Below are 18,143 nucleotides of genomic sequence, written 5' to 3'. Positions count from 1 at the left end.
CAGACTCTCACATGCCCTCTCTGACATTTCATGACATCTCACACATACTATGTTGGGGTTCTGTCTAGCCTGAAAAAGTATTAGTGGATTAAGAAAATGTTTTAGTCAATTGCTTTTTAAAAAACATATCTGGATCCTTTGCAGCTATGAAGATTTGGTGCTAAGCTTGTATGGTATGTGGAAAATCCTGTCATATTTTTACCACTGTCCCTTGCTCATGGTGACAAAACACTTTTCACCCTTGATGACACCTTGAATTGAAAACCTGGGGTGTTTGGCAGTTAATCTGCTGTCATTACTGATTTATGAGTGAAGGCACCTGATGTATCACAGGGATTAACCTATTCTGTGTCTATGAGAATATGTGAAAGTACATATTTGGTCAAGATTCCAATGAGCCAGCCATATCACCAGTCAGTGGCAAAATTAAACACTGGCAAACGATCAAAAATGATTTTAATACTCCCAGATTCTCTGCAGTGTCTAAAGAAATTATCTCAAATCTGAAACCATGCTTCTAACCCCTGTAGCTTTAATCCTAATACAGAAAGCTGGAACAAACAAACAGCTCATTGATATGTCTAAGCAACAAAATGCAAGCAGACTAATCTTAGACCAGTCTTCTTGCTGTGGCCTTGTATAACAGTCACACTGTGTTGGCCCCTTCAGGAAGACATAAAGATACACATTTCTTCTCACTTTATTTTCTTTAAATGGCATTTTAGTTGGTGGATGGTAGTGCTGATTAGTGTTCATATGTTAACATTGGTGAGAGCTATTTCTCATTCAGTGGGGTTTTATCAGTTAATATAGGTTTAAACCCAAAACATAAAAGCCTAATAATAAGTATGGTGTCACATGAACAGAACCAAAGATTAAAAAATAAGGTTACACACTTGAGATGAGGACATGCTGCAGAGGTCTCAGTGTCCTTCTGAGAGTTAAGTAGGGATTTACTATCCACTTTATTTCTGGTTTTTTTTTACACTTACACACAACAGTGCTTTTGCTCTTCCCTTGTCATAACTTTTGAGGGGTGGGAGTGAACATCCCTTGGGCATCGGGCAGATCCAAACAGTGAAGTAAGCATCAATGTCACTCACAAACCTGTGAAATCTCAAGTTAGAACAGTTGATGAGAGATGAAAAGAAGACAAAAAGCACCTGAATCTTGATTAACTCTATTAAGAAATGACTCAAACCCATGAAGGTTAATATGGTTGAGCACAATAATATGGTTGACACAACTGAATGTTGTGGATGTGTCCATAATAGTTAATGCAGCTGTGTTTAATGCATCAAATGTAACGTATAGCATGGTAGTGTCAGTGCGTGACCTTGGGGGACATTTAAATGACCATCTGTGAAAAAGATTGCAGGACTCATCATGGGTTAGCAGTTGGGTGGGCAATGGCCCCCATGCTTTTCAAATACAGAATATTGCAGAGTTTCAAAGTTTTCACCCACTTCCATACACGAGTGCAGAACAGCCTTAACATAACTTGAGTTGGTGGCGGCAATGTCAATAAGCCATTGGGTCACTTTTAATTGTTACATGCAATTTGGCAGCTATTTTGCCATCTGCTGAATTGAAAATGGCATCTTGCTTAATCCTGAGAAATCTGCTGCCAAGAAGGAATGCATGTAATGAAGTAAAATGAGTTACAGCAAAACACCCTTAAGTACATTTTAATTAAATCCAAAGCCTGCCTCAAAATCTGAGAGTCATTTAAAACTATTGTCCCTTAAGGAAAAATGAATTGTTTTACCTACTAAAGCTCAAAACAACCCGTTATCATTTTGGGGTAATTAGGCAGCTGTTGTTATTTTGCCATTTCTTTAGCTAGTTACATTGAACTTTCGGTGAATAATGGGGGTTCTCTCCACATGAGTGAAATAATAAATTTCTGTAGAGGTAGGTTATTGGAGTAATAAGTTTGCTGATTCTGGCACTGATCACTTTGTGCAACCTCTGTAATGGCCATGTATTCAAACTTTTCTGTATTTAAGAAAAGTGGCTCACTTTTCTTGCGCCCCTTAACACCCCCCCACCTCTAACATGTATGTGCCTTATTTAAAATACGCTGCACCATGGTGGCAGTGAGGGGACTATCGTCTGAATTTTTTATGCTAATCTGGCATTTTGCAGGATTAGCATAAAAAATTCTGATGCTAATCCTGCAAAGCACCCAGAGGCCCATTGTAAGCAAAGGAAGCCTCCTACTTGCGCCTGATTTCCTTGTGCCATTTTTATTAGGCCCCCGTAATGGGGGAACACCCCCTTTGCATACATTTTACCTGACGCAGGCATAATGTATCACAAAGGGTTACAAAGTGGCGCAATGCATGCACCACTTTGTAAATATGGTGCAGCGTTTTTGACCCTCTAATGCCACATTAGCATAAAAAAATGACGCTAATGTGGTGTTGGAATGGTACTAGAGGCTCCTAAATATGCCCCTAGATTTTTTTTCATTCTAAGACAAACTGTATTGAAAGCCAACACTTTCTTCGGTGGCTCTACCTCTTTCAAAGGTACCATGAGAATGGAATTAGTGAGAAAGACAATGTTCATTTTTAAGTCTGGCATTAGCCAAGTCCTTTTGATTTTACTAAAATGATTTATATAATGTTGTTACTCATAGGTGATTTCAGACAGTCATTTTGATCGATTTGTCTGCATTTCTTCGGCTTACTATAGCATCTGGCATGGGGCAGGTGACGGCCCACTTCATGCATTGCCTAAATTAACTGTGAGGGATGGCATTCTGCCCTTTCACAAGGAGAACATCAGCACACAAAGGAGTTCCTTTCTGTGCATTTAGCCAGTGTTTTGCAAGGGCCAGGCATCTCCCCAACAACTAATATTGGGATAGTCTCTTCCTCAGCTGCTGCTTCTACTGCCACACTTTGCAATCAGCTACTGCTTTGAGTTGCTTATTATTACTTAATTATAGGTTTATCATTCCAAGACAAGCCAACGGGTTGCTTTTGAACGCGTTGGCTACCTTAGAATGACGAACCAATGATAAAGCATTTGTAAACCTTTCAAAGATTGCAGTCCATGTTTGTATATTCATGGGTGATGATTTTCTATGATGTTTTTTGGATATTTTGTCACTATGGTACTTTTCCAAGATGGCAGTCTCATTTCTAATAACACTCAAGAATTGAGACTATATCCCGATTAGTAAACTCATGTCTACTTTAATGACATCAAACTGAGACAATGTTACCGTATCTAGCTATAGTTGTCTTCCTATTAAATAAATGTTACATTTTACACTTTTACACAGTTTCCTGTGAAAACTAAAAGACTTTAAAAAAATTTAATGCTGTCTGCAGAGACGATGATGTAGCCAAGATGCTAGAGCGGACTAGCTTGTACCTGCAGAAACAACCTTAAATCATGAACTCAGCTTAACATCTTGTAATTGTGTGCAAACCACCTACTCTCCCTACAACCCACAAAAAAGTGTAACTTAATCCGGTTCTTTTATGATCTAATGCCCAAACACATCAGCCGTCTAATAACAGACAAGAATTGGCTACTTTGGTATCCTGTACTTTTTGAGACTAAAAAAACAAAATATTTTTTTACGTTTTGCCTGAAATAGTGTATATGCTGACAGTGAAATCTTTTGTGAACAAAAAAAAGCTTAAAATTGGCTTAAAGTCCACTAATTACTCACCATTACTTACCAATAGTTGGCTTTAATGTCACGGTTGTTTCCTTGCTTCTTATTGGTCAGAGTCTCCTGCTTTCTCTAGGCACTTCCAGTGTCTGTCCCTGCCAGTGAGCACGGACCAAATTCCCGTCTGCAGTCAGTGTCCTTCCACTCGCCATGGGCTCCTGCTTGCACTTTTTTTTCCTTTATCCATGCACTCTATAAGAGTGCATGTGTCACCAGTTCGTACAGCTTCCTCCTATCTCTCCCTTCGCCCACCCTCCTGGCTCTTTTCCCAATTTCCCTTTCTCCGTTCTCCCACTGTCTGTTGTTTTGCTACTCCCTCCATCCTCCCCACACACCACACTCTTGTATCTTGCCCCAGCCCGTTTTTTTGACATCTTGCACAGCACTGTATGTTGTTTTGCAACATGATGCAAAGAAAAAATAAGCAATAGGATGCATTCATTGCTTATCACGCCATAGTGCTTTTTTTCTTTACTTTAAGCCAAGATGCACAGCAGCCCACACTGCTGCCAACATGTCTAAATAAACATTGACAAACCCAATAGATCACGCATACGTGAAACCTTTTGGTTTCTGCCAATGCTAGTTTCATATTAATGAGGGCCCAGAAGCTCCCCCCGTGGATACATTTCGGCAAAAACAAAACAAGTGGAAAACAATGGCAGAACAATTGACTTTGTTAATGGTTGGTAAATTAATTGAACTTGAATTAGCAGCAGCATTGCCACACAGATAGAAGGTAGGCCCTACTTGCAAAAAGCAACATTCCCAGATTTCGCTTTCTTCTTCATTATCATTTTTATTTTATTTTGGGAATCATTTTATAGTATAGGTCTTGCCCAAAAGGGATAGTACAGCAATCCAAGCAGACAAAGTTGCACCCTTAGCTATATCCATGGGTTAGAGAATAAAAGGAAATTGGGACATTAGCATACTGGGCAACTGGGTGCTGGTATAGAAATAGAGGACTTCCTTGCCGGAAGGGGTGGGTGTAAGGCACGGTCTTGGCCCACTTGCGGAACATGCTTGTTCACATCTCTTTTTTCTTTTTTCAACCATCCAAATCTTTCTTAACCTCATAAGGAAACAGCTGTGAATCGAGCAGCAGTCTCCAGTGCTATAAATCCTGGCAGCAAAATACCCGGATTATATGAGTGCAATGCAATGTTCACACAATATGATTTAAATGTGATGCAGCCTCCCATGAGTGGATAGTGGAACTGATCGAGGGTGAGAACGGTGTAGTGAAATCTCCTACGGTCTATAATAAGAAGGACAGCAGCGTGCAGGGTGAATTTCATTGTGGGCCAGGGTCACATGCTGTAGGCCGCAGAGAAGAGTGTTGGCTTTGTCAGTGTGGTATAGGCTAAGAACCTGGGTAAAAGTGATAAAGTTGTTGGGAGGCAGGAGCGATACTGATAGAATGATTCAGCTTGAGGTAAACAAGCCAAGTTGTTTTCACATACATCGATTCAAGGGAACAGCAAAGCATTATCAATGTGTCATTCTCAGCATTGATTTTTACACACAGGGCATGTCAATTTGGGACCATGCAACCATCAGCCATATTTAATTGTACAAGTATTGCACAAAGCTGTTCATCAGGGCTGCCATTTGATAAATATGGAACAAGTACGCTGGACTTTGTTTAAACATAGGATAATATATGCTTTCAAACTTCTTATTCGTCAAGTGATAAAGAAAAACCAAGACGTGAGAAATCCATTTCTGCACCAAGGAACTAATTTTGAGTTAGCTGATAATGATAAATCCTTGCATATATACAGAAAGTGCTAAAATCTCAATTGAATTACCTGCACTGTACTGATGGTATGGCTCAGGTAAATCACCGGAATCTTCTTGTGTAGAATTCAACTCTTCCTCCACAGAGTGGAGGGTTTCCGATTGCAGCTCTAAACCATGCCTCAAGAATAAATTTACTCTACTCAACATCTTTCCTGTACTTGATGATATTGTAGGTGTCTATCGTTAGCATGGGACATTAGCTGACTTCTACTCTGCCACCTTTGAATAAAGGGGTGAGGGAGTCTCACTGTTTTGTCGAAGGTTCATACTCTTGATTCTCTAATGCTGTTTCCCAGCAGCCACAAAGCTATATTTTGGCATTTGGGATATAATCCAGGGTGCTAACAAGGACCTTGGGCTTGCTGTGTCATGCTTTCAGTGTGGGAGGTGAGTAAGTGGTAGTCATAAAAGGCATATTTTATTATAGTAATGAGAGAGACATCCGCATGGTCAAAACGATCATCCCGAGCTCTGTTATTTTGATTTTGAGGCCACGCCCCCATCTCAACTTCTCCACTAACTGCACAGACACATGCCACGGCTGGAATTAAAACTTTCAGCAGGTATAGCTCCATAGGTTAATGGCTATTATGAGTTAGACTCTCCAAAATGGGAACTAACTTGCTGGACTAAGTTTACTGGGTCCTTTTACGCAGGTCCTCCCCATTCTGGGGAGATTATGGCTGATATTTACCAACTGCTCTGCAATACACAAACTCCACGTCTGGAAAATAGAAAGTAATTCTTTTTCCCACTTATTCAGAGTAACATGGTCAGAAAGAAGATAACCATAGACTACCATGCTCGAAGAGCCCAGTAGCATTCTTCAATCTAATTTACACAGCTCTGGTATAATCTTTGCCCATCACATCTATTTCCAAAATGAGGTTAAGCTTTCTGCTTGCCAGACCCCCTCTCAAGCTTGGTTGTACTTGATTTCATAGAAAACCAACATCGTGCAATACTGTAATTGAGAAGTCATTTTAACAAATTGGTAGAGTCAGAATTTTCATGATGAATACCATTCATCATAAAGTATAAAACCAATTCATTCAATATTGGTTTCTTTTCTAAATTGCCTTTGACATGCTTTCTTGTTAGAGGAATACATTTTATTAAACTTGAAAATGGGCTCTCGCTGTTTTTGGAAAACGTTTGCATAGATAATGTTCTCCTTTCTGTTCCTATGTTCAGTCACTGAAAGATTCTTCACCTATTTTTTTTTACTGTTTCTCGGGTTACCCCTGACACACTTATCCCTATTTCCATGTCTTTTTTTCACATCCCCATTCCTTCTCCTACTCGCTTTCATCTCCCACTTCCCTCTCCTCATATTTTTGTAGATGTGGATACCCCAAATCCCTACACCCATTTTTATAACTAGTTTATTAAGCAATAATACCCATGTTCCTCCTTTTGTCCATTTGACTTGTTGTGATCCTCTTGCATACCCTCATTCACCATCTTAGCCCTTTGGTCCTAATGCACAAAGAGACAGGTTGCAAATAGTGATCCAAATCACTCACTAACTGTGTGTGACATGTCTCTGATTTGCTATAGGACATTTATGCTAATAGGTTGCTTTGCGCAATCTCTTGTCACAGGGTGTCTCAGGACAAACTGTCACATCAATATTAATTAGACAGATTCATATTTGTGACTCCTGTCATTGGTTAAGCCGGTGTGCACAGCAGATCACGCCAGAATGATGGATTTATGCATGCACAGTACAATTTAGCACTCCATATGGAAAGACACTTTCTGACCTCCATTATGTTTCTTCGCCTGACTTCACCTGACCTCAAAGTTGCTTTTCCTATCTGAGATGGCTTATTGGTTCTCTGTCTTAGATGTTACCAAGTTGATGAAAGATGGTGGTCAGTGGGCTCAAAGATTGCACAGGCTGTGGTGCTATTTTGCTCCAATATTTCAGATTAAATGTAATATACTGGTACAAACCTACCAATATGAATTAACATTTGGGCCAATAAAATAATGGAGCATGTCATTGTCTGCATTGGCAATTCAATGCAAATGTAAATTTGCTTGTGCTAAGTGATATAATTGTCAGTGAAAATCCGCACAAATCACTGATGCAATGTGTGCAGTCTATAAATATTGGTGGGAAATTGCCCTTGGATGCCTTTACAATAATTGGAGTTTATGTGAGCATGCTCCTGAATAACTGGGCATGGGAACACATGGGGGAATTGTTGGTGTCTAGACCCAAAGAGGGCATGATATTAGAAGAGCTAATATGGACTTTTGTGCTATGGTTGCAGGTTCGTTCTTTATGAAGCAGTAGGCACTGGGCGAGGAAGTTAAATGCCCAAAATGTAAGACACCTGCAAAAAAGGGTATTCAGGGCTCTCCTGCACGCTCTCTTACTCCAAAGAAGAAATAGGGTGCTTGCAAAAAGGATGTAGCCATATACCTGAAACCATGTGCCTACTCTTTGACAGTTGCTTCTCAACCTAACCAAAGAAAATAGATGGAGCTCTCAGCTCATGTCGCAGTGCGCAGCCACAAGCCCCTGCAGGTAACTATTTGTAGCGCGCAGAAAAGCTGTTATTAGGCCTTTTGTAAACTGATTGAATTTGTATACCCAGTGTATGTGGTCTTCATGCAGTGTGTATTTGGGACTGCCAAATGTTTACCAAGGTTGACCACTAGGAGAGCACAGTAAACACTTGTCTGCTCCAGCCTCTGCACAGAAATAGAGCATGGAAAAATAGCCAAAGTGTCTTGCAGGGTAAACTGTGACTGTGTCAGTCCACTTACATCTCAAATCAATCAAAAAGGGTGCTTTGCTAAAAAAAATCAGGGTGCGTTTTTGACGTCCAGATTGCCCCTCTTGCCCATATTTTTCTCTGATTAGGAAGATCTGCTTTGTCTCTTGTCTCAATATTGTGAATATGTTTTTTTATTTGTTACTAGGTGTTACATAACGTATGGGCATTCATTGCAAATGCAATGTTCTCCCTGAACATTAAAATAATAGGCTGTATTTCGACTGTAACAAAAATACCTCTCTATAGGTACATCTCATTGTGAAAACAAAATAGTGATGGATGCAATGTTTGAATTAAACTCAGCCACTTGAAATTACTTTGCAGTCCATCATTTTGTTGTTTGCTCTGCCACTACAAACAACTGTCAAGCATGTACAAATCAGTCTTGGCCCCGCCCCAGTAGTGGCAGTCTACCCAAACTGCTAGGACACCTGACCTCTGTAAGGAAGTGATCTTCCAGACAGGATAAAATGCAATGTCAAGTATTCCCTGTACCTGCTTCTATTTTTAAATTATATTTTAATCTCCTGTCTGTCAAGCCTCTTACCTAAGTGGTGTGATTTTAAACGTCATGAATGGGGAGATAGATGCTACAGTTATCACCAGTGGTAAAGTCAAATTTGCTAAGAAAAATAAGAATGCAACAGGGAGAACAAGAGAATCACATTTAGGAGCAAAATAGGGGATCTTACTTCTGCCCACGTCATTATTAAGATTACATCAAAAATATCCTATGGAGGCTGCAGACCATGGGGGTTATTACAACTTTGGAGGAGGTGTTAATCCGTCCCAAATCTGACGGATATACCACCAGCCGTCTTACGAGTTCCATAGGATATAATGGACTCGTAATACGGCTGGTGGTATATCCGTCACTTTACCGTCACTTTTGGGACGGATTGACACCTCCTCCAAAGTTGTAATAACCCCCCATATTTCTAGACGAGTAAAGGCAGACTTGAGCCAGTTCAGTGACAGACAACCTAAAACGTGCACAGGTTCAACTACAGCTCCTATTAGAGGTTTAAGAAATAGGAGATAGACACTGGAAGACAACTGAAACAAGGATCAGGGTCCTAGCATTCAAGTTGATAAAGAAAGAAAAGAAGACGAGGAGTGTATATTTCAGGTGAAGGTTATTCCTTGCACTAATGTGTAGTTATGTTATTACAATTTGTCTAGCACATCGCCTGCTATCATTACACACTTTTGGTGCTGTCAATTACCAGGGTCCCATGAAAGTCCAACATTACAATTAAAAAACAGAGTCTGGAAGTTTCTGTGATTATATTTTATGGTATTCTGGTGTGATTTACCAGGTGTGAGGTTCATCGCTGTAGTGATATGTAAAAGTGCAGTTATTTTGGATAGTTTTGAGATGATATGAAATCATTGGGCTGTCCCTTGGACGCTTTGACTGGTTAATGTTGGTCAGTGGAAGGGTCTAACTGAGAAGACGTGTCATCCATGTTTAGCATTGATCCTGGGAGTAGGTTTTTTAAATATCTGGGTGGAGTGGTAGAGGGGCGAAGGATTAATGCCTCACTTCAGTTCTGAAGCTCCGTGTGTCATACTGTCCACCAGCGCATCATTTATTATAGTTTTTTGATGATTAAATTAACTTAGGAGATTACAGTTTTGTCTCTTGACTACAAAGCAACTCACCCACACAACAATAAATTGAAGAGATTTTTATATTGTATATCCTTAGCTCCAACTACAGTTTCTATTGTTTTTTTCTACCTGCTCAATAAATATAACTCTCTCTCTTTTTTCCAGTTTATATAATTTCACTACCAAACTAAGGTGGGGATGCTTTATCTAATCTCACAGACTAATGATATGGACTGAAAGAAAAGAAAACAAAGATTCTCATTTGGGGCTGAAGCTTCAGGTGTGGTGCCGGTGGGTGCAAATATACTGTAAGGCTGTCATTCTCAAGCGTTGGTTTTGGGGGTTGAAATTTTACACCATCAAAGTATGAGGAGACTTTGCTTGAGTGAATACAATGTTTCATAATAAAGTTCAGTATTTCTCTGAGCAAACTAACACACTGAACCTGGTAACCCTACACAGCACAGTCCACAATAAGAAGGAAATATCTCAAGGCTTTTTAAAATACTGTGGCAGATTTTTGTCAAACTTAATCACATAACAGTCTGTAGGGTGTCCATGAATGTACCAGGTATAGCTCTCTGGACAAGGTGGTAAGAAGTTAACCATATCTGGCACAAAGCTCCTCTGTTTAGATATAATCGGCAAAAACTGTAAACCCTCTATAAGGAAATGCCTCCTTGGCATGGTTACCCCCTGACTTTTTGCCTTTGCTGATGCCAAGCTATGATTTGAAAGTGTGCTGGGACCCTGCTAACCAGGCCCCAGCACCAGTGTTCTTTCCCTCAACTGTGCCTTTGTCTCCACAATTAGCACAACCCTGGCACCCAGGTAAGTTCCTTGTAACTGGTACCCTTGGTACCAAGGGCCCTGATGCCAGGGAAGGTCTATAAGGGCTGCAGCATGTCTTATGTCACCCTAGGGACCCCTCACTCAGCACATACACACTGCTTGCCAGCTTGTGTGTGCTGGTGGGGAGAAAATGACTAAGTCAACATGGCACTCCCTTCAGTGTGCCATGCCAACCTCATACTGCCTGTGGCATAGGTAAGTCACCCCTCTAGCAGGCCTTACAGCCCTAAGGCAGTGTGCACTATACCACAGGTGTGGGCATCTGTGCATGAGCACTATGCCCCTACAGTGTCTAAGCAAAACCTTAGACATTGTAAGTGCAGGGTAGCAATAAGAATATATTGTCTGGGAGTCTGTCAAACACGAACTCCACAGCACCATAATGGCTACACTGAAAACTGGGAAGTTTGGTATCGAATTTTGCAGCACAATAAATACACACTGATGCCAGTGTGCACTTTATTGTAAAAATACACCCAGAGGGCATCTTAGAGATGCCCCCTGAAAACATACCCGACTTCCAGTGTGGGCTGACTAGTTTCTGCCAGCCTGCCACCCACCAGACATGTTGCTGGCCACATGGGGAGAGTGCCTTTGTCACTCTGTGGCCAGGAACAAAGCCTGTACTGGGTGAAGGTGCTTCTCACCTCCCCCTGCAGGAACTGTAACACCTGGCGGTGAGCCTCAAAGGCTCACCCCCTTTCTTACAGTGCCACAGGGCATCCCAGCCAGTGGAGATGCCCGCCCCTCCAGCCACTGCCCCCACTTTTGGTGGCAAGGCTGGAGGAGATAATGAGAAAAACAAGGAGGAGTCACCCCCCAGTCAGGACAGCCCCTAAGATGTCCTGAGTTGAGGTGACTCTTACTTTTAGAAATCCTCCATCTTGTAGAAGGAGGATTCCCCCAATAGGATTAGGGATGTGCCCCCTCCCCACAGAGAGGAGGCACAAAGAGGGTGTAGCCACCCTCAAGGACAGTAGCCATTGGCTAGTGCCCTCCCAGACCTAAACACACCGCTAAATTGAGTATTTAGGGGCTCCCAGAACCGAGGAAGATAGATTCCTGCAACCTAAAGAAGAAGAAGGGCTGCTGACCTGAAGCCCTGCAGTGAAGACGGAGACGACAACTGATTTGGCCCCATCCCCACCGGCCTGTCTCCCTACTTCAAAGAAAACTGCATCAGCGACGCATCCAACAGGGTTCAGCGACCTCTGAAGCCTCAGAGGACTACTCTGCATCTAAAGGACCAAGAAGATCCTGAGAACAGCGGCCCTGTTCAACAAAACGCAACTTTCTGCAACAAAGAAGCAACTTTTAAAGACCACACGTTTCCCGCCGGAAGTGTGAGACTTTCCACTCTGCACCCGACGCCCCCGGCTCGACCTGCGGAAAACTAACACTACAGGGAGGACTCCCCGGCGACTGCGAGCCCGTGAGAAGCCAGAGTTGACCCCCCTGAGCCCTCACAGCGACGCCTACAGAGGGAATCCAGAGGCTCCCCCTGACCGCGACTGCCTGTAACAAGGAACCCGACGCCTGGAACCAGCACTGCACCCGCAGCCCCCAGGACCTGAAGGAACCGAACTCCACTACAGGAGCGACCCCCTGGTGACCCTCTGCCTAGCCCAGGTGGTGGCTACCCCGAGGAGCTCCCCCTGTGCCTACCTGCATCATTAAAGGGACCCCCAGGTCTCCCTATTGATTCCTGTTAGAAACCCGACGCCTGTTTGCACTCTGCACCCGGCTGCCCCTGTGCCGCTGAGGGTGTACTTTCTGTGCCTGCTTGTGTCTCCCCCCCCCCCGGTGCCCTACAAAAACCCCCTGGTCTGCCCTCCGAAGAAGCGGGTACTTACCTGCTGGCAGACTGGAACCGGGGCACCCCTATTTCCATTGAAGCCTAAGTGTTTTGGGCACCACTTTGACCTCTGCACCTGACCGGCCCTGAGCTGCTGGTGTGGTAACTTTGGGGTTGCCCTGAACCCCCAACGGTGGGCTACCTTGGACCCAACTTTGAACCCTGTAAGTGTTTTACTTACCTGTGAACTTAACAAATACTTACCTCCCCCAGGACCTGTTGATTTTTGCAGTGTCCACTTTTAAAATAGCTTATTGCCATTTTTGTCAAAAATGTACATGCTATTGTGATTATTCAAAGTTCCTAGAATAGCTGAGTGAAATACCTTTCATTTGAAGTATTACTTGTAAATCTTGAACCTGTGGTTCTTAAAATAAACTAAGAAAAAATATTTTTCTATATAAAAACCTACTGGCCTGGAGTAAGTCTTTGAGTGTGTGTTCCTCATTTATTGCCTGTGTGTGTACAACAAATGCTTAACACTACCCTCTGATAAGCCTACTGCTCGACCACGCTACCACAAAATAGAGCATTTGAATGATCTCTTTTTGCCACTATCTTATCTCTAAGGGGAACCCTTGGACTCTGTGAACACTATTTCTTACTTTGAAATAGTACATACAGAGCCAACTTCCTACACCCTCACAACAAGCAGTCATGCAAACCTTTCTGAACGCTAGAAATAAATCCAACAAGTTGTGACCATTTTTTCAAAGCATGCTCATCGACTCTCTGAAACCAAGTGGCCTTGTCTGATGATCTGCATACTTCTTGTGCTATGAGTTAGGACCAACCCAGTTTCTGGATCCCTTTCAACACACGGAGCTAAATTACCCTGGAGACAATTGGCATAGCTGGAAAAGGCATCACTTACGTTCATCAAATACTGAACTTCATAACTAGAACATAACAACTAACCATATCATTAATCAAAGACATGTTATGAGCAATTGATGTAATTGAGCTGCTGCAAGAAAGGTTCAGCACAGACATTCTCACAAGCCATCATGACAGAAAAATGCAAACTCAATAAAATGGAAATATGTAACTAAACTTGGCATTCGTTCTTATTTGCAATATATCATGCAGCTGACATCAAATTGAAAGAGTGCTCTCTTACTTGAAAGACAAGGAATTTATGTTCAATGAAACATACAAAGAATTTGCAGACAGCTGTGTGACTATGTACATAGACAAGAAGAATGTTTTTATTTTCTACGACCATATGTGGACACAAACATGGCTCACTTCAGGAGAATCCATTTCGCCCTATCCATTCCTACCTCTTCAACAACAAGTGGAGGCTATAATTAAGGTCAGGCTGATATATTTAGGAAAATATCAGGCACGTAATTTATGCATAAGAAGCGACAGTAAAACAAAATAATGAACATATGGACTCTTAATATTGAATTTCTGCCATGTGAAATTTCCACTGACTGTTGATTGAATATGAAGCAATAAACCATATGTTGTCTTATGCCATTTATCTGCCAGTTCCATAAATATTGCATAGATGAAAATTGAGACATCATGTAGAGCTGAAATTGAAGAAAACTTATAGACACATGCGGCATCCCTTGCTGAATTGCACTAAGTTTGCTAGAAAATACTCAGGTACAGACATGGTAAGAACAAATCGCCCTAAATAGGGGGCATACCTTTTAACCTTGCCACATCATTGCCTCTTATGAGATCAATTCTGGCATGATTCTGGCCTACAGGTCATCTATCATGGAATGCTCTAAATCAGTGAGCTTCATCTCAGACAAGAAACCAAATCTATATGCCCGTATGAATTATTTAGCTAGAGGAGCACAATAATAAATCAGATTCCTTCAGGAAATAAAACACTTAACCAAGTAGATGTCCTTCCATTACTGGTTCTCAACTAACAAGTCTCTTCTCCATACCTCTCTGGGCTACATTACACAGTTTCTTAATTATTAGCTTAACTGAAATCTACAATCCCCTCCCAGTGGTGTAGCGCAAAATGATGCCCCGCTACCCATGACAGGATTGAAGACTGGCCACTGAGTCTCCCGTATATCACAGATGTTCATTGGCTTTGGGTTGAATAGTGGTCCCCAGAAGAATAGAGTGGCCTCCTGAAGGTTTTGTGGGTCTGCACCACAGGGGCTGCAAGGGCTTTTATTATGCCCCTGCTGTCACCTAAAAACAGTCTGATGTTCTGCTGCTTCTTGGCAAGTATCAGGAAAAAAATGACTCGGGCACATCATCTCAGTTCTGATCATGAAGCCAATGGCCTATTCAAGCTAGCCAGAGTAGTTCTAAAATTCTTCCCTCTGGGGTTGCAAACTAGTAGCCCAAAAACTGATAATCTTGGGAAGTTCTCAACCGCTGTGTGCAAATACTGTTCTGGAAACCTTGACTTCAGAAAAGCAAAATTCTTGAGGCAATTGTTCTAAGGAACTGACTGTAAAGTTTTAATTTAATCCCTGATCCCTGATAGACTATCTTTAAAAAAGATAACTTTAATGTCTGCTCTTTTGATGCTAATTCACTTCTAATTGTCACCTCCTTTTGAGATTGATCTACATACTGAAGTTTCTACATCAAATTTTAAAAATCTTCGACATTCTGTTTGTAATATTTTTAATTCTTATATGTTTGAATTATTTTGTATGGTGTTTATTGATGAATAATTATTTACCCATGTGCTAATTAGCAAAACTGCATGGTCAATATTTGTAATAATGTTCTTTGAAGTTCATGATGCATGTTTGTTTCCACCTCTATGATGCGCTCTCCTTTCAAAGTAAGACCTCCTGGTGTCTTATGAAACTTTAAATAAACAAATAAATACATACAAATATTTCTGCACATTTAACATATTACAGACAGGTCAGATAGGTACAGTGATATTACTGAAAAATAACATCTGCACAACACACAGGATAAAATGCACTAGCTCTTACCAGACCATCGCAGTTGCTAAGGGCAACAGATGCTCCTGGGACATCAGGTATATCTCCAACATAGGCACAGTTGGTCTGCAGTGACTGTCTCTTCCATGCTCTGTCTGTTCCTCTTTCCGCCTGATTCACATCTCCATCATTGCTTCCATTTACATTCCGCACAGGATCTTCAAGCCACTCCACTACTGCTCCTGGAGCCACCAAGTAGTTATTGGGCCTCAGCCTGACATGAAATTCTCTACCAAAAACAGTGAGGTTATAAAAGAGTTGGTTGACTGGGATTTGCGACACATCCCTGGCTGATCTTCTTTTATGGCTGGCCGAGAGCAAAGTGGAAATAAACCGCCCTTCCGCATCCGTGCTGATGGGAGTCACTATCCTGTATTCTCTTGGTCTGTTGTTTGGTAATTCTTTAATGTAAAAGAGAAAGAAAATATATATGACATATCGTAGCAGCTTGTCATTAATTACATTTAGATTCATTTCAAAAGTTAAAGTTGTAAATCAGCGAGTAAACGAAAATACACAAATGAAAATGAAATTCAATAATATTGACAAAACTTGATGAAAATGAATTAATGGTAAGAATCACTAGAAGAAACGTTCAAAAGTGTTTGTTTAAAAAATAAATGAAATATTTATTTGATTTCGTCAACAGTCTTATCTGAATAAGCTGATCACAAGGGGAGATTTACAAATGTTATATTTTCCATCAACAATAGAGTGTTAAGATTTTAACTTATCTATGCAGAACACAGTTTTTTAAAATAATCATAAATGTCTAAGCATATTTAATTTTGGTCAAATGTACAAAACAAATAGAAAATCAGTCTGATTATCCAATTTTTGTTTTAAAAAAAAGAGTAGACTGGGAACGCTGTTCAAACTACAAATATAAGAACAGTAGTGACTGTAGAACGACTGCACGGGACTATATTACAACCTAAAATCGATTTGAAATTAATCACTATTCTGTAGATTCGTTTTTAAATATATTTTGATATAGATTGTGAATTTGCAGTCTATTATTCTATTTTTCAGTATATTTGTAATTCTGTACCCAGAAGGGTACAGAATTTACTAATTTAAAAAGCAATTGAACCAAAAAAGTCAACTATTACATACAACCAAGCACTGGCTTAGTGTGACCGCTCTGGGACCTTTGTTTTACATTTACTGAACTGCTCACCGTAGGCACCAGGATGGGCATCTTCGGGGATACGTCTGGCTGTGTAGTGTCATGCAAGCAGAAATGTGACACTTGCACAGCGTGGGTGCACAGGAACTGCTACTGGCATATCACTTGAGATAAAAGAAGGGCCTGCCAAGCCGACTTAATGGTTGTCAAGGAGAGAGTTACCATTTCAGAGATGAGTCTCAGCTCCCCGGGATCTAAAAATATTTTTCCTCTGTGAGTCCGCACCCTTGTCAGTGAAGGTCGCTTTGTGTGCTTTAGTTCACACTCCCTCACATTCCCTCATATTGCCTTACCTTTGTGCTGCTGACCTTTTTCTTTATGAGACCCAATCCTTTTTCTTTCTACATTTTTGTTAATAATTTCTCTTTAACCGTGCTTCGTTTTGCATATCTAATGAATTAATGTATCTCTCTTTCTTACTTGTGCCTGCTACAGGCAGGTGGAATAAGGATTCCTAGATGGACAAGGAGAGGAGATCTGAATTTGATGGGGTGAAATTCGTTTCCTAACTGCAGATATGTACGAATAAATATCCACTATTTCACACTTGGTAGTTTAAGAATATTCTGGGCAGGGTCGAGAACATTTTTTATGGTGACATATTACTATATTGTGAACTGTACCAAGTTTGAAAGAGACCTGACATGACTAAGCGAATCCTCGGAAGTGAATATAATGAAGGGAGGGTCAATGTGGCCTCCTACTTTGACCATGGAGGTACTTTTACTTCAAAAAGTCATTCTTATCACATGCAAAATATTAATCTCATATTTTCTGGCATGGGGTAATATTCAAGAGGAAAATTTTAAGAAAATGTAAACAATAATATTAGTAGTTTCTCTTATCATACAAATGGGCACAATGTTTCATTAAGACTCCGGCAAACGCAACAATGACCTCGCGAAGTGGACACCCCTCTACTGTCATGATGGCAAACCATTATAAAGCAAAGTAAATGTATGCTAAGATAAAAATAAGAGATCTTCTGTGCAGTGCTTGCAGTATTGGCGATCATTCACCTAGGAAATTGTTTACATTTCTTCTTTATCCGTGATATAAGGCTGTGCTACGGCTGCAAAAGTAAAATCAGTTTTAACCAAGACCACTCGTAAAGTGTTTTGCTAGAAACTGTTTATGACACAAGACAGATTTCTTTATCCACAAACATTCAATTCGATATTACTGTCTGGTAAAGCACCAGTCAGCAAATGAGCATCTCACTATATGCCTAGTTTAAAGCATGAGCCTGTTCTTAGGTTGATCTCTAGAAAAACAAACACTGGCAGAGCTAATAGGTCTCACCCGTGCAAGAACTATTGGCTTTGCCAATGTGTTTTAGGCGTGTTGTACACCAGCGTGGCTGCTCTTCAGGATAGCTAAACGTTAGTGGCGC

General features: G+C 41.0%; 1 protein-coding gene across 1 annotated transcript in view; it reads right to left on the bottom strand.

The window, feature by feature from the left end:
• The window catches only part of ADAMTS3 (ADAM metallopeptidase with thrombospondin type 1 motif 3), a 652,903-nt gene that overhangs the window by 507,192 nt on the left and 127,568 nt on the right, over positions 1–18,143 (bottom strand). The window contains exon 3 of the mRNA XM_069230315.1: positions 15,553–15,962. Coding sequence (XP_069086416.1) covers positions 15,553–15,962 — 410 coding nt within the window. The remainder of the gene's footprint in view (positions 1–15,552; positions 15,963–18,143) is intronic.

This window comes from Pleurodeles waltl, chromosome 1_1, assembly GCF_031143425.1.
Source record: "Pleurodeles waltl isolate 20211129_DDA chromosome 1_1, aPleWal1.hap1.20221129, whole genome shotgun sequence".
Taxonomy (NCBI): Eukaryota; Metazoa; Chordata; class Amphibia; order Caudata; family Salamandridae; genus Pleurodeles; species Pleurodeles waltl.
The sequence above is the reverse complement of the archived record's forward strand: the minus strand, read 5'-3'. Positions and strand labels throughout refer to the sequence as shown.